The following is a 16,439-nucleotide window of genomic DNA, read 5'->3' as shown; positions in this document are numbered from 1 at the left end:
ATATTTGTCACCTGGTCTTTAGCTAGTTGACAAGCTAGAGTTAAGGCAATTCATTTGGCTTGTTGTGCTGACTTTTTTTCTGATAAATAAAAGCTTTCAGTTATATCCTCTATGAATGTGATTGCACCTCCAGCTCTGTAATGCCCCTGCTCATCCCTTAAGTAGGAACCATCTGTAAATCTAATTAGATCAGCCTTATCAATGGGGCTTCTTGTAAGTCATTCCAGGGAGCAAGATGATGATCTGTCAACAAAACGCAGTCATAGTTGTTTTCTTCCTGTGATGCTGGAAGCAAAATTACAAGATTAATGTTATTACATCAAACCAAGGTGGTATGAGGTGCAGAAAGCAACATTACTTCATAAGAAGTTTGTTGGCTTTCAGAATTGTGCTGAACGTGGTGAGAGTTTAGAAGAGACTCAACTGGGTGTGGGACATAAATACTTAAAGGAGACCCTATTCCTGTTTCTTCAGTAGCCTTTCTGAAATAACCTTCAGACAAAGTGGAAGTCCTTTTGCTACCTAATCTAATTTGGTTTTGGAGCATAAAAGCAAGTCATCTATAAGCATTTTTGTAAAAGCATCAGAGTAAGACAATAACTGTCTATAAATGAAAGACTTAAGCGTTGTTCAAGACCTGATTATGATGCAGTCATTAAGGAAATTTCGCAATTTCTGTGACATACAACATTTTAGGATAATGACTAGAATTAACACTGACAACATACCAGGACACTTCAAAGGTTAGGAGCTTCATATAATTTCTAGAACCTTTATGTTAATAATATTTACCTATTTCTTTGGGATGTTCAAGGACCCTCTGAAGCATCCCAAAGTTAGCTGGAGGTCAAAAGAACTTCATGAATTTGATTTCAGAAAGGTTGTCAGAGATATCAAAAGGTTTTAAACATTTTGGCAAAGTAGGATTGTAAGTAAGTCAGTGTGAAACAATACTTATTCACATAACCAAAATGACAATAAGATTTCAAAGGCAAGTACAGAGGGTTACTGGTAAAGAAACTTTACAATCTGTTATCAAAAGCAGATCATATTTCAAGAAAACTTTGTCTTCTCGACAGAGAAAAAAACCAAATTCTAGTTTTACATCATTTCACCTTTAATATTAAAATTCACTTATTTAATTAAATTCAATCTAATCTTAGTCTTGACCATGCATAAAACTCTTTTCTCAAGATTCTCTTTTTAAAATTGATTTCTAAAAATATATATTTCTAAAAATATATGCTTTTAAAAAGCACAAAATATATTTATTAATAGTTTCAAACATATTTAGTTTCTCTGTAATAAGAGGTCAAAAGTAGGTAAACATAGACTTCTTTAACAATTAATGTTTCAGTATTTTATCTTATTAAAAATGATCTAGACATTCAATGAATTTCCATAATTTAATTTAATTTAGCAGAACTCTAAAGTTTCAGGTTGCCAAAAATCCAGAGAAACCGTTTTTAGGCAGACATTCCATAAAACATATTATTCTTAAAGAATTCACCAAAAGCTTATATCCCATTTATATTTTATTACTTATGAAATATAATCAGGCCATTAATTATCTCATTGACAAAGTTTGTAGCATAGATAATATGAGCTTATTGACTTTCAGTAAGCCTAGTTACAACAAAAGTATTATACTTAATGTTGATGACTCTAAAGACATGTCTAAATTAATTAAACCGTCAATTTAAACTTGTTTTTATTCATTAAAGATTAATCCTAGATCATGTGATCCTTTACAAATTTGGGCTAATTTAAGTTACATCTAGAAATATTTGATTTTTTAGCACTTATCTTTAAGTCAGTTAAATAGAGTTCTTTTACAAATTAATTTTGATAACACCATCTGGAGGTAGGGACATATCATGTTTATAACATACACACAGACAAGCATACATCAAGACAAACACAGACAGATATCTCATAATTTTCCTGCTTGAGTTTTAAAAAGCCTCTTTTCCTTTTTTTTTCTTCCTTTCAGTTTTAAATTCTACTAACTGAGCTAACGCTGTACTCTCAGGTGTTGTGGGCTGTGTTTACGTTTCAAGGACATAATAAGAGTTATAACGTCAAGGTTTCTCCTAGGAATACTTTTATTCTCCTGGGGTCAGAATTTTGAACAGGTGTTTTATGAAGCTGGCTTTCTCTAGAATGTCAAAAGAGCTCCATCCTGACCATTTAAGCGTTAAGTGCTTGCAAGCATTGGCTTTGTTCCAATTGTATATGAAGCCAGCCAGAGTTCCAGTGAGTGGCTGCCCGTCCAGGAGCTGTTTGGCCTTTGAGGCACAGTTTCCCATTATTAGTTTCATGGCCTAATTTAGATATGATCTGAACAATTTCTGAGGACAGTGAGTTGGATTGGATGTGTGCTGTTTCCGAGTCTAGCTCCCCACGGAGCCTGGGTCAGTTCAACTCTCTTATGAGTCTCAGTTTCTCCCTCCAATGGTCTAAAACTGCTCAGGGCACTAGGCGATTAGCCTTTATTATGCAACCTGGTGAGCAGGATTTACTTAGTGATTGTAGTGGGATCCTCTGTGGGACCACTACCTGGCAGGAGGATTGACCCTCAGACACTACACGTGTTGTGGCCAGAAGGAGCAGTTGTCTCTTTTTCTTCAGACTTGACCAGGCTCAGTCTTTGATTTCACTAGCAAACAGTTTGTTCAGACCATATATACATATCTTTCCAATTTAAGGCAACTTTTAAAAAAGGACAGCCAGCCAGTTTACTCCAAAATTCCCCCTAGGTCCCTACCTAGGAAATGTACTGGTATACTCTTAGGACTCCAAATCCCAAGAAAAACAGCAGGAGTAAAATTCAGGACATTTAAAGCAACGATGTCTGGATATCACGAGAACTCACCAAAGCACCTCAGGAATACCAGTAAACAGGTGGGGCTCAAAGGGCCCATGCTGGTACCAAGCACTGGTTCAGGGTAGACGCCAGGTTTGATATCCTGCCGACTACGCCAAGAAAATGTTGACAAAAATTCAATTAACTGTCAAGTTAAGAAGAAAAAAAGGGAATTTTATTTGAGCCAAACTGAGGATTATAACCTGGGCAGCTCTGAGAACTTTCTGCCTGTTAGAAGTCAAAGGCACAGCCATATACATTTTCAAGGCAAAGGATCATACATCAAATGACATAATAATATTTTACATAAAGTGAACCAAGGGTGCATAGTCCAGGTAAGCACGTACAAAGTGAGCAGGAAGTCACCATGACCCCATGCTATTCTTTAAGAAGTTACATTGCTAGCATCAGAAGAAAGAAAAAAATTGATCTTTACAGTTGAACAGGCTCTCCCATCTTTGAGGAGCTCTGGTTGATGTGCAATGCAGTTGCACACAGCACGTTAGGGAGGGAGGAGGCCCAAACAAACACAGAGAATTTTATGTTTAATTTTTCTTGTCCTGCCTTAAAATAGAAATTTTATTTCATCAAAAGCATAAAAGTATTTTTGCCTATGGTAGGCAGAATAATGACTCCCCCCAAAGATGTCCATGTCCTAATCCCCAGAATTTGAAAATATGTTAAATTACATAGCAAAGGGGAATTAAATTTGCAGATGGAATGAAGATTGCTAATCCGCTGCCCCTAAAATAAGGAGATTATCCTGGATTATCTGGGTAGGTCCAACGTAATTCGCAGGGCCTTTAGCAGTGGAAGAGGGAGGCTGAAGAGGAGAGTCAGAAGGAGATATGACTAAGGAAGAATGGTCAGAAAGATGCAAGTTTTCTAGCCTAGAAGATGGAGGAAGGGAGTCACAGGGAATGTAGGTGGCTCCTAGAAGCTGGAAAAGGCAATAAAACAGATTCTCCCCAAGAGGCTCCGGAAAGGAACTCAGCCCATCTGACATCTTGATTTCAGCCCAGTGAGATCTGGATGGAACTTTAAACCAGCAGGACTGTAAAATAATAAATTTGTGGTGTTTTGAGCCATTGTTTGTGGTAATTTGCTATAGCAGCCACAGAAAACTTATATAAATGCCTAAGTATCAACATTGGCTACCTGAGAGGGATGGGAGAAATTATTGGATGTGTTATACTATTTATTATAAAGTACTACTTTAAAAAGTACAATAGAGACATTTTTACACTTCTTTCCTAAAAGATATTCTCTTTACTTTTGATGCTGAATAATTCAAGATGTGTGTTCTATAAATACCTCCGCCTCATTAGGTCCAAAACCTACTTGTCAGCTTTCCAGAAAACTAGCCTCGCATCCTGATGCCCCTCTCTCTGCTCAGGCCCCACTCCTCTCTGGGTCACCTGGGTTTAGACTCATTCTCCAAGCTCAGGCTTCATATTTCTCAAACCCAACATGTATTATCCTTTTCCACAGCCTTCATCTGACTTGTGACCTCTCACGGGACTGTGACAGCCACACCTACCTGGCCCCTCTGCCTTCATCTCTCCCCACTCCGGTCCATTCCATTCTCTAGAACCGGGAAAATGTTCCTAAAGTACATCTTTTATCATGTTACTCTCTGCCTCTAAATCCAACCTTGGCGTTTCATTTTCAACAGACTCACATTTCAATTTCTTCAGTTCGAACCTTTTCATTTCTTCTTTCTTTCTTTTGCCACAAAATGCTTTTTGACTCCAAATTTATTATTCTTTTAATCATACCACATAGATTTTACAGACTGAAGAACTCTGATTTTTATAATCGATTCAGTCATGTAAAAACCTCACTGTCCTGGGTCATCTTATTTGTTTATAGAAACTTTGATGCAAATAGTACTTTAACTCAGACCATAGTGATCATTGTGCTGTCCAGAGTTTAAAGCTTTAGTTTTTGGTTATTCACTGTGAAATCAATTGATAATACTATTACTATAATTGTTAATTTCTTTTTGGTATTATAATTTTTCAAAGCAATAATATATGTAAATGTTAAAAGATGACTAATTCTTATATAATATTGTGCATCAATAATACTTCAATAAAGAGAGGACTAATTCTCCAAACCTCATATTTAAAGTGTATCCATTCCAACCAAACTCCTTCCCACCTTCAACCCCCATGCCCCAGAATTAACCACTTTCAATTCTTTTTTTAAATAATATGCTTTATCCCACCATTTCTTGCTCTTTCAGTTCTAGGTATTATGTATTGACTTACTATGAAAGATGAGCATTTAGTGTTCCTGAATACCTCTCACATTTCCTCCTTCTCTATCCCACTCATGTATCAGAATTTATTGGTTAGATTGCAGACTGTTTATATTGTTCTGACTCTATAGCTATTATTTACACTTTATTACTTACACAATGCAATACAGTGCATTGTGATTATATTTTCCTTTTCTGTACAACTTTTTATTTTGTTTTAGGGGTTAATCATTGTGCCATGATTTTTCTTTGCTTAGTTTGGGATGTGCCTATGACTAATTCATCCAGAAACCTCCATCTGAGATATTAGTCTCTTCTCAGGAAGTTCAGACACATAAAGTATATACCAATTTTATCTTCCTCTTGTAGACATCCATCCTGGAACTTCTGTCCTCCTCTGCCAGTCTGGATTGGCTACTCTCTAAGCTTGCCTCCTGGCTACTATCCTGGCTAGTGTCCTGGAGATTCTCTTTTGTTCTCTCTTACATGCATCTTCTGTTTGCTCAGTTTCATGTCTTCCTCTTTCTCAATTTACTCTCCTGTTTGAAGATGGAAGAGATCATATCCCCCATTAATTTCCTCAGAAAGACTATTTCTTTTCCCCCCAACTTTTTATTTTGTGAAAATTTAAACCTAGAGAAAAATGGCAGGAATTTTGCAATCATCACATGTTATTTTAAATATTTTACCACATTTGCTATTTCTCTCTGTCTCTTCCTGTCTCTCTCTCTCCTCTCTGTCCCTCATCTTCTCTCTATCAATCTATTATCTTTATATGAACTATGTGAGAATTATTTACAGACGTCATAATTCACTCCTAAATACTTCATTGTGTGCTTTCCGAAAGTCATGCATGTGGGACCTGACTTTCATAACCACAGTACCCATAGCACACTCAGGAAATTTAACATCAATATAATACTATTATCTAAAATACATCCATACTCACAGTTCCTCAACTGTCCCAATAATGTCCTTCACATATTTTTTTTTTCTCCCATCCAGGAGCCAAACAAGGGTCTTGCATTGCATTTAGTTGTTAGGTTTTTGTGATCTCCTTTAACTGAAAGAGTTCACTAACCCATTCTTTCCCCCACTTTTCATAAAATTGACATTTTTGAAGATTCCAGGGCAGTTGTTTTGCAGAATGTCCCTCGATTTGGGTTTGTCTCATTTCTCATGATTATATTCAGGTTAAACATATTTTGTTTTCTGTAGGTATGCTATTGTGTCCTTAAAAGTGTTATTTTTAGAAGGTTTAGCTCTTGCCTTTGAGACTCTGAGGTAAGCTATATAGAAAACAAATACATACATATACCTATGCATATACCTACACATATATACACATAAAGTTTGTGCATAATTTCAAGTGGTCCACAGACCTTCCCTTTAAGCCTATCCATGTAAGCACATGAAATCTTGGCAAAGTTTCTGCTGTAAGTACAATTGGCACGGGTGATGGGACTCATGTTTTCACTACTCAACAACAGTGCTTGAGTTACTTTTTAAGTCACATAGTGCTTATTAGAAATGTTACCTCTTAAGGTACTGTTATGGGCTGACTCGTTTCCCCCAAATTCATATGTTGAAGTCCTAATCCTCTGTACCTTAGGATTGTTTTTGGAATAGGGTCTTTAAAGAGGTAATTAAGTTAAAGTCATTAGGGTGGGTCCTAATCCAAGATGGTTGGTGTCCTTATGAGAAGAGAAGATTATGACACAAAGACATCAGGGAAGTACACACACAGGGAGACCACTGTGTAAAGACAACCATCTGCAAGTCAAGGATAGAGGCTTTAGAAAAATGCAACTCTGCTGACAACTTGATCTTAAACTTCTAGCCTCCAAAATTATGAGAGAATACATTTCTGCTGTTTACACCGCCTAGTCTGGGGTACCTTGTTATGGCAGCCCTAGCAAACTAATATAGGTACCTTTCTGAATCCCCTGAAAAAAGTTGATTATTTCCTCTTCTATTCCCCTGGTATTTCATTAATACTACTAGTATAGCACATCTCACATTATATTATGGTTTAACATGTCTGTTTCTTCTACCAGACTGAAGTCGTCTACCAGACTGGAACATTCTTGCATCTCCTAACACCTGGTATAAAATCTGGGGCTTGGTGGTTCTCAGTTATTATTGTTACTCTGCATTGAATAAAAGCACCCAATGTGGCATTATTTCATGGGTGAGGCTTCCTTTGAGGTAATAGCTATTTCTGAAATGCTGGATGTAGAGAAAGATTTGGATCACATACCTGTAAGGTTGTCATAATTTATAACAATTTGTTTCACTAGACATTTATGACTTAAACCTCCAAGGTCATTTCTGAAACCATTAAATAATTTCAGCAAATGTTCATTGAATGTTTTCTAGGTGCCAGCCATTGCGCTAGATAAAATGGAACAAAATGGCAAGCCTAAACTAATGTAGCCCCTGTCTCAACAGAGCTGGAATGCCAGAGGGATTCCAAGTTTTGGGGAAATAGCCCAGTGCCTGTCAGGGTTTAAAGAAGTGGAGTGAACTCACAGCCCTTATCTTCATGGACTGACACTTGTGGGGCTGCTCTCTCCCAAACACTGGTGAACTCAGGTAGCATGGCGGGACTCCGGTTTTGGGATGTCTCTTCTGGAGATGTCCCTAGAAATTGTGTCGTGAATGACACTCCCTTGAAAACACTAAAAACAACAAGAGCCTAGGAAAGCTTGGACATTTTTTGGAAATAAAATTATTTCTGAGTTTTGAAATGAACAAGAGTGGACCACTAGAATTCTAACACTAGTAGGGCAGATCTGCACTTGAGGCAAAGAAAGAGAAGTAGTTCTCCAGACCCCAGACACAACCTTAGAAAAGTTGACTGTTCTGTAGAAGACAATTGCCACAACTGGAGGCATCAAATCAGGTTTCTGACTTTTTGAATCATCAGAGGTAGTAATCAATGGTTCAAGTGATGAGCTGGGGTGGGTTTCTCTGGTTAAGTACATTAGTGCCAGCCTCCAAAACTGCAGAGGGTCAGTTAGTGAATATTTTAAGCTTTGTGGGCCAAGAGGCATAACCAAAGATACTATGTAGGTATGTGTATGAAATTTAAAATGTGTGTACTTACATAGTAAAAGGAAACAAATTTCACAAATTTTTATTGATAAAATTAAAAATAAAATAATAGAGCTTTTTTTCCCCTAGGGTTGGGGGATAACATTTTGTTTAATTGAGGTTCAAAATTACTGTTACCTGTCTTCAATATTCATCTGTGCTGACTGGTAATGAGATTTGATGTATTTCATCTTGAAAAGTGTTCTTTCATACACTTAGGTATGCAAAATACTGATATCAGTCCACAAGCATTGATTCTACTTTATCAATCATTGTTTGGATGTCTAGTAATCCAGGCACTTTATTAGTATTTCAGTTCCAAGAGCCAGGGTCCTATAGTCCATGGTGAGATTTTGCCTTGTCCCTTCCTATATACTGCTGCCTCTTGGCCCTGGTTTGGCATTGCTAGCACCAGTCCCACCTGGACATCTTGGTCTAGATTCAGCTCCAATATTGGATCTCCACTTGCCAAGGGCTAGCATCTGTGCTTTCTATATCACCTACCTATCTGGTTAGCCTTTTTTTGTAATAAGCCCTCCTTGAAGTTGGCCACCTGCCCACGCATCCCTGCTCTTATGTTACTTGAGATCTCCCTGGACTTTTTCTGCTGGACCTGTGCCTAGTATCTACTTCACCTCCACCACCCACAGAGTATCTAGTTTCTCTGAACTTTCCCAGTCTGGCTTGTCCAACTACCACTCAAGCTCAAGTGGGAGAACCAGGAAGGCTAACATTAACAAGACATTAACAAGTGGGCTTTCTGTGATTTTAGAAAATTCCCCGAAATCTGTGGACAGGGGGACCTTGTAGAATGTAAAAAATATTTATGATTGGTGGGGGATGTAATGATAGCTGCCTTTCAGAGCCCAAGTGTTCTAAGCATTAGAATATGCAGAGTGAAGCTTTCCGAACCCAGAAGGTGGAGATTGTTCTAAAACTGAAGGGAAGAAGAATAGTGAGGCTTCCAAGGTTCAAGTAACTTAGAAAGCGCAGGTTCAGATGACACAGGCAGTCTAGTCCAAAGTCTAAATTGCCCAGAAGCTGTGCATTTGCCTGGTGTCCAATGTTTAGGAGAACTGTTAAGAAGTTTCTAAGACTTGAAAAACTCAGAAGAGGTTGGAACTTAGGACTCAGGGGAATTGTTATAGCAGAAAATATGACTAGAGACTGGGCAATGCCAACATCTCTACTGTACATACCTGTACATGTCCCAGGTAGATTCTCTACCCTCAGGAGCTGAAGGATTAAGATATTTCTCCATTATAATATCCAACATTTATTAGCATGGAGATAATCTGAGATCACTTTGAAAATGAAGAATCTAATGTCGAGTCAATCAACTTGTAACAGACATAAGACTTTATCAGAGGCCTCCTGACTTCCGTACCTAATGTTTTCTTGTGTTCTCAAGGTTGAAGGGGGTTGGGGAACAAGGGTGGAAGAAGAGAGGAGGGGTGTTCTGACAGTGTGGGAGATTAAACAACTGGTTACGATAACGTAGCCAAGTTGACATACAAAACAAACCACCACAGAGAGGTAGATAAAGCTAGGAGCACTGCGAACCAGACTCAAGGAGACTAGATAGATTGTCCTAAGTGCAAATAGGCAATTAGAACCCAGAAACCAAGAAAAACTGAAGGCTTAAGTCAGATGAGTACACAAAAGCCGTAGGTCCTAGGAATCTCCTAATTTTGAGGCAAATTGCAATGTAGACTTAATCTATCTTTTATAAAATCAGTATGTCATAACACAACAATAACAACAAAATACTCTGCAGTGGGAGCCTGAAGACATGGCAGAATCTCGTTTCTGAGAGATCGCTCACCAAGGTGATCTGGGCAGATGATCAAGTCCCTTGGGTCCTCTAGCTTTATCTGTACAATCATCAATTTTGATTAGAATCCAGAGTGAAAGTTTGCAGAAGAGAATCCAAAAGTGCATACAGGACTCAAAGCAAGTGTTTAGACTTGATTTCAGAGAGGCAGCAGTGAGTGGTGGCTTGAAGAGAGATCTTAGTTCCCTGCCTAGGAGTTGAACCTGGGTAGCCTGGATGAAAACCAGGAATCCTAGCCACTAGACCAGCAAGGGGTAGAGGCTAGAAACAAATTTTCCCTGGCTCTTGCCCCCATTGAAAAATGCATTTCTCAAGGAGGCAAAAACTGTAAAAACAGGTACAAAGTTTATTATTAGAGACACAGCATAACAACAAGTGGGAGAGCACACAGAGAGACAGTTTGTTTAGTTAAGACAGAAGCAAGGCAGAGATACACACCAGGAGAGAAAGGGTACGGGCGTCCCCCCAATGAGGAGGAGCCCCGTAAAAGGTGGTTAAGCCATTTATATAGGTCAGTTCTTCCAGTCTTTGTCTTCCTTCTGGCCAGTCATCTTGTTTTGTCCCCTTGGCTAATTTGTCTCAGGACCCTCCCCTAGGTGCACGCGCACCCCTCAGCCAAGATGGATTTCAATGCAAAGGTATCTGGGAAGAAAAAAGCAGGACATTATGGCCAGGCATCCCCTGACTTTTGACCCCCAAAGAGCCTTTCTTTGCATGTGTAGTGTCTCCCTTGCCCCAAGGAGGGGAAATATGTTACCTCTTGAGCCTTTACTCAAACAGGGTTTAGCTCCTGTGACTGGTATCTTAAGGTGTCCACAGGAGACAAAGCCTGGCTATTTACCCTGTTTCTGTTGTTACTTCCATTTCAGAGTAAACAGGAGGCTGATTGTAAATGCCTAACCTGGAGCCTACCTATCTCCTGTCTCAGGCAATGCAAACAGGAGGCTGCTTGTAAGTGTCTGGCCTGAAGCCCACTTTTTGCTGCCCCATGAAATGTAAACAGGAGGCCAGTTGTGAATGCCTAGCCTGGAGCCCATCTATCTCCTGCCTCAGATTGATCTTGGCTACATAAAAAGAATCACGTGGAAGGATACTTAAAAATACTGCTGCCTTTGTCAAAAGTCCAGAAGATTCTAATTCAATCAATGTGGAGCCTGGGCTTCAGAATTTAAAAACTTAAAATTAAAAAACTACTTTGGGTGCTTCTAAGTTTACCCGGTACAAAGAACCATTTGCCAAAGGTATTCAAATATGTTTTTGTTCATTTCTGAATTTTTAAAGAACTGGTAGTTCATTGTGTTCCATGGAAAGATGTCTGCAAGACCGTGAATTAGATTTTCTCTAAAACTTAATTCCTTCTGTTACCGCAACAAATGCAGATGCTTCCACTAGTAGATCTGTAGGTGGAATTGGTGAAGTGGGGGGCATAGTGGATGGAGAAAGTGATGGGAAAGAATAGCACAAATCCTCAAAGCCACGAAAGGAAACATGGCTTTTATGCTGCAGATTTTTTTCATGAAGGGAGTGCACTTCAATAACAGAAAAAGGGATTTAGCTACAATTTTCAGAAATATTCTTAATATTTATGTCATTGTATATTAGGATAGATTCATTTCCTATTTCTTTTCACGGTCTTTAGGGTTGGAATAATTTGAATAGTGGTTTCCAAAGAATGTACTGCAGTCTACAGGATTTTTATAACCTTTACACTAAAAGAGAGTTTTCAAGCTTTATCTGATTAAATAAAGGAGGTTATCATAGGACTAATGTTCTGTTGACTTAAAAAAAATGTACAACGTGAGAGTTGTGAGTTAAGTTTTATTTGGGGCAAAATGAGGACTGCGGCCTGGGAGACGGCGTTTCAGATGCTTCTGACAAACTGCTCCGAAGAGGCAAGGCAGGGAGCCAGTTTATATAGAAGTTTTGTAACAAAGGGCATGTAGTCTGAACGTCAAAAAATTACTGTTAATTAAAGAAAACCAGATATCTCAAGTTAAGGAATTTAGCGTTTTTCTATGTATGGGAAGATGCAAGAGTCTGGGCTCACTGAAATCATTCCTTTGATATGCACCTCAGCTATCTGGGGGCCAGTATCCTGTGTTTTCATATCCTGAGTTTCCTCAGGGCTCACCGCAGGAAGTGGCTGCAGTCTGATGGCTGCTAGAAGGCAGATACTCTTTTCAGCCCTGGGATTCCTCAGGGCTCACCGGCTCATGCTGAAGGGTTGCAATCGTTGATGACTGTGACACCCTTTGTTTACTGACATGGCAGAAAATATTTCATTTATCAGTTCCATGGAATCACACTTTGAGAATTATTGCCTTAGGGCCATTTAAAATAGAAATGTGTAAAACCCACCATTTATTAGAACTCTCTTTGGCCACACTGCTACTAATTTAGCTTCTTTCATCAGAAATCAGTAACCCCCTCTCAGCATGAAATATATGTATCATGAGACCATTCTCGTCTATGTAAATAAGAAAGGATCACGTTTAATTGGTCAGTGAAAATTACCTTGGATTTGGGGCTATAGAAGACTTGGGTTCCAGTTCCACTTCTGGCATCTAGTAAATGTGACTTGGGACAAGTAAGTCACATAATTTAAATAATCAGAGCCTTACCTTACTCATCTTACAAAATAGGGATACAATGTTTGTAAAGGATTCTGTTATGTTTGACATGAGTTAATGCATGTGAAAACATGTCAGATTGTGAATGCTCTAAAATGCAAGTCATAATTATCACATGATTAATACTTTATACAGATTTAGCAGAGTTGGAGTTTTTATATGGTTAAAGCACATGGTTAATATGTTAGTTTTCAACAGTGACAGGAAGTTTATATAAATGTAGAAACTTTCTAGAATTTTGGTAACAAGGTGTTTTGGTTTATTTTTAAAGAAAATCAATGATCATTGTATTAAAATTTGATTATTGTATTATTCTTGTTACATATATTTTGATTAGTATTTAGTAGAAACTATAAGGAGAGAAAGAACAGTTGTCAACAGTGTACTAGAAATGAACTTTCATCTCTCAACACTATTGTTACTTTTTCCCTCTCTCTTGATTGCCCAATCACTAAAGAGCTGTGCTCTTCCCAAACATTTAAAAGTCAGTCACAGCCACGTAATTAATAGTTTCTCTTTGCCAGACTAGAAAAAGGAAGGAGTTCTACCATTTTCTGGTAGAACAGGTTTATACAGCTAACAGAACAATGGATTCTACGCTGAGTTTATCAACGGAAGAACCTGTTATGAGAAACACTGCTAAGAAATACAAAATAATTTGTATTGTAAGTACATTTTAACATTTTCGTCTCTGTAGCTTTGCAACAAATGGTAGGGGTATGACTTCCCGATTGTATTTGTTTGTGTTGCTATTTAAATGTAAAGTTTTAAGTAATTGTGTTTAGTTTTATCCCTTATGACAACTCTAAAGCAAAGTGAATCACATTTTGCAAATAAGAAATTTGAGTAACAACAAATTAATATTTGATCAATCTAAAAGGTTGGGATCTGTGGCAGAACACTTAGCAGCACTGATTTTACCATGATTATAATTATATTTATCTCCCAAGTCACCTTTTTAAATTTTTTTGCATGAATATTTTAAGACAAGAGAGTGAGGAATTAAAATCACCGTGTCTTATATTCTTTGTTGGACTCTTGATTTTATCCTATTTTACTTCACTCCTAGAGATGATCTCTTTTTCCTATTTTCTCTTTCTTGTTCCCTTATATGGTAAGATCTTCCCTGTCCTAAAACAACAACAACAATAACAAAACAAAAACAAAAATAAAAAACTTTCCTTGACTTTATTATAGTCTCTTTTCCTTTTACAATCAAACTTTCAGCTCTAGCCATTGTCTCAATTTTCTCACCACCCAACCATGTTTTGTTCTCTAGCTTTGTTTTTACTGTACTCAAGTCACCTCCTCAAAAGTCAGCCCTTCTCCCCTGTCCTTCTCCTGTTGAGTCTCCTAACAATAATACACAGATATTGTGGAGTAATTTCTCATTTCGAATTCTTCTCTCCCCTTACTTTCATGATGGCATTGACATTCCCATTTTTATCACTTTTCTCCTTATCTGCTTTATTGGCTGATTTATCTTTCTTCTCATTATGCATTTCACCAAACCCTAACTAAAGATCTTTTCTTTAGGAAATCTCACCTTTTTTAATGGTTTTAAGAGCATATTCTCCACCAAGAATTCCAAGTCAGCCACTAGTTCTGACCTCTTGCTGAGTTTCTATCACACCATTTCAAGTGCCTGCTTGCTGGCTCGTCATCCAGCACCTTCCTTGTAGCCAAAACCATTTGCATAGTTTTCTCACACCTATACCACTGCAGTTTTCTCCTAAATTCCCTACTTTTCTTAATGTCATTGCCATTCTCTCTGTCACGCAAGCATTGTTTGGAGGAGTAAATGAAACAGTGTGTATAAGTATTGAGCTCAGTGACTATAACAAAGGAAACGCTCAAGATATTCTATTTATTCATTATTCTGGGAACTTTGGCATTCTTTTTTAGCTCTTATGCCATTTACTATATTTATCCCACCTTATTTATTCAGGGAATTATCAACTCCTGGGGAGCAAAGTTTGTTCATCGTTTATTTCCCTTCGTTGTATCCTTTTAGTGGGTTGTTAGTACACGTAAACAGAAGCTCAATAGTTTAAAATCATAGCTTCAAAGCTACCCTATTTTTTCTAAATTTTAGTAAAAGTTTTATTTAAAATTTTTTTATGTATCTATTGTGTTTCTAGCATTCTTTTTTCAGCCAAGCTAAAGCCAAATGTTGGTTTCTCAGTGATTTCTGGAGTCCAAAGCACTCCCCTCTCCACTTTGTAGATAGCATAAGATAGTTTAAGATATATTTGCACCTTAATATCAAGAAGCTTATTCAGAATTACATACTTAGAGTCAATGATTATACAAGATTAAAAATGAACCTTTTTACCCTTGAGGAGATTACAGAATAATGCAGAGAGCAAGTCATAAATATATGGAACAAGTACAAAATCATTAGGAAATAGACATGAAAATTTAACATTACAAAGTTTTAAAGCATCCTAAGGACAGCTAGATGTTTTCTGCTTTTCCCAGCAAGTTTGAATGGCCAAAGGACCAAAAATAAGATGTAAACTGAGATATAGCCGAAATGTAAATCTATGACATATGAGGTTTACCATAGGAAAGTTTCCCAGTGCTTTGTTGCTTTGTAGCATTAGTAGCCTTAGTCACCTGTGGCTCTTGAGCATCATAATAAGGGAAAAAGTGCTAATGATGTTATTTAATAACTGTTTATGTTTACTTTTCCCTCTCCATCCTCTCCACTGAATGAATACCTGCTGGAAGGTCACTGACCCTTGGGCTAATTTTGAGTCTTCATATAAAAATTGTTTTCACAGTATTTTAACCATATTTTCCCAATCACTGAATTCTCTTCTATTGTAAAAATTAGGTATGTTAATTTTCAGTTGATTTTCAGAAGAAAAACAGACAAAATCTATAGTTTATGTAGGGTTTTTATTATCTAAGCAAATTTTGATGTTGGTTTTTTTTCTTTTATAAAAGTGATTTTTAAAAAAGAAACATAACAAAGTTTATTTGTATTGTAAAATACTTTAAGTAAACTGTGTACCTGTTGCATTTGTATTCTTTATGGTGATACATATTATTTAAGCTCTATCATCCAGTATGCTTATCATTGGACTTAATGGATAGGGAAAGAGGTCAGTGGGAAGAATTCTCTTTAATTTGTATCACAGTTTAATTTCAGTCATAGTATAAGGTCCATTACACTGAAGAGCTTTGTCAGTAGGAGTGATAATGAATGACATACACAATCTTTGATCACGTGACTTCCCGGTTACCCTAAAACATCTGTTTGCACTGCAGATCAAAGCAGATAATTTGCTAGTTAATTATTTGGACATTATATTTTTATATGTTAAATATTCTCATTATTCTCTGATGGTCAGAGTGGGAGAAAAATACCCTGCTTCCTGGGAATGAGGTCGTTAACGATTTCACAGTTTTGGAATGCTTTTAAATAAATGATCTCCAGACATGTATCTAGTTAAGAAAGGAAAATGGGCAAAGGTAAATGGCCCCTTGGTTTCATTTGTACTTTAACTCAATTTGGGGTTAAACTAACTAGGACTAATGTATTTGAATTTGAAGATCTGTAATAAATAGTATTTTAACATTCTTCCCAAACCTTTCTTACTTAATGCCTGAAAATAATCAGGCGTTAAATAAAATTCTGTCCCCTTATCATTGTTGGGTCTGGTAACACGAAAAGCTAGCAGGCTGTGCTCCCTTAACAATCACCAAGGGAGGGCGGTTATCTGGGTCTTTGTATATTTTAAC

At 37.3% G+C, this 16,439-nt stretch overlaps 1 protein-coding gene across 2 annotated transcripts in view; it reads left to right on the top strand.

The window, feature by feature from the left end:
- Positions 1-16,439, top strand: part of ENPP3 (ectonucleotide pyrophosphatase/phosphodiesterase 3) — an 89,460-nt gene that overhangs the window by 7,889 nt on the left and 65,132 nt on the right. The window contains exon 2 of one of the 2 annotated variants that reach the window (XM_068550797.1): positions 13,214-13,354. The exons of the other annotated variant lie outside the window; for it this stretch is intronic. Within the exon in view, the coding sequence (XP_068406898.1) occupies positions 13,214-13,354 (141 nt within the window). The remainder of the gene's footprint in view (positions 1-13,213; positions 13,355-16,439) is intronic. 2 annotated transcript variants of the gene reach the window in all.

Source organism: Eschrichtius robustus, chromosome 9, assembly GCF_028021215.1.
Source record: "Eschrichtius robustus isolate mEscRob2 chromosome 9, mEscRob2.pri, whole genome shotgun sequence".
Lineage (NCBI taxonomy): Eukaryota > Metazoa > Chordata > Mammalia > Artiodactyla > Eschrichtiidae > Eschrichtius > Eschrichtius robustus.
This window is presented reverse-complemented; position numbering and strand designations above follow the sequence as displayed.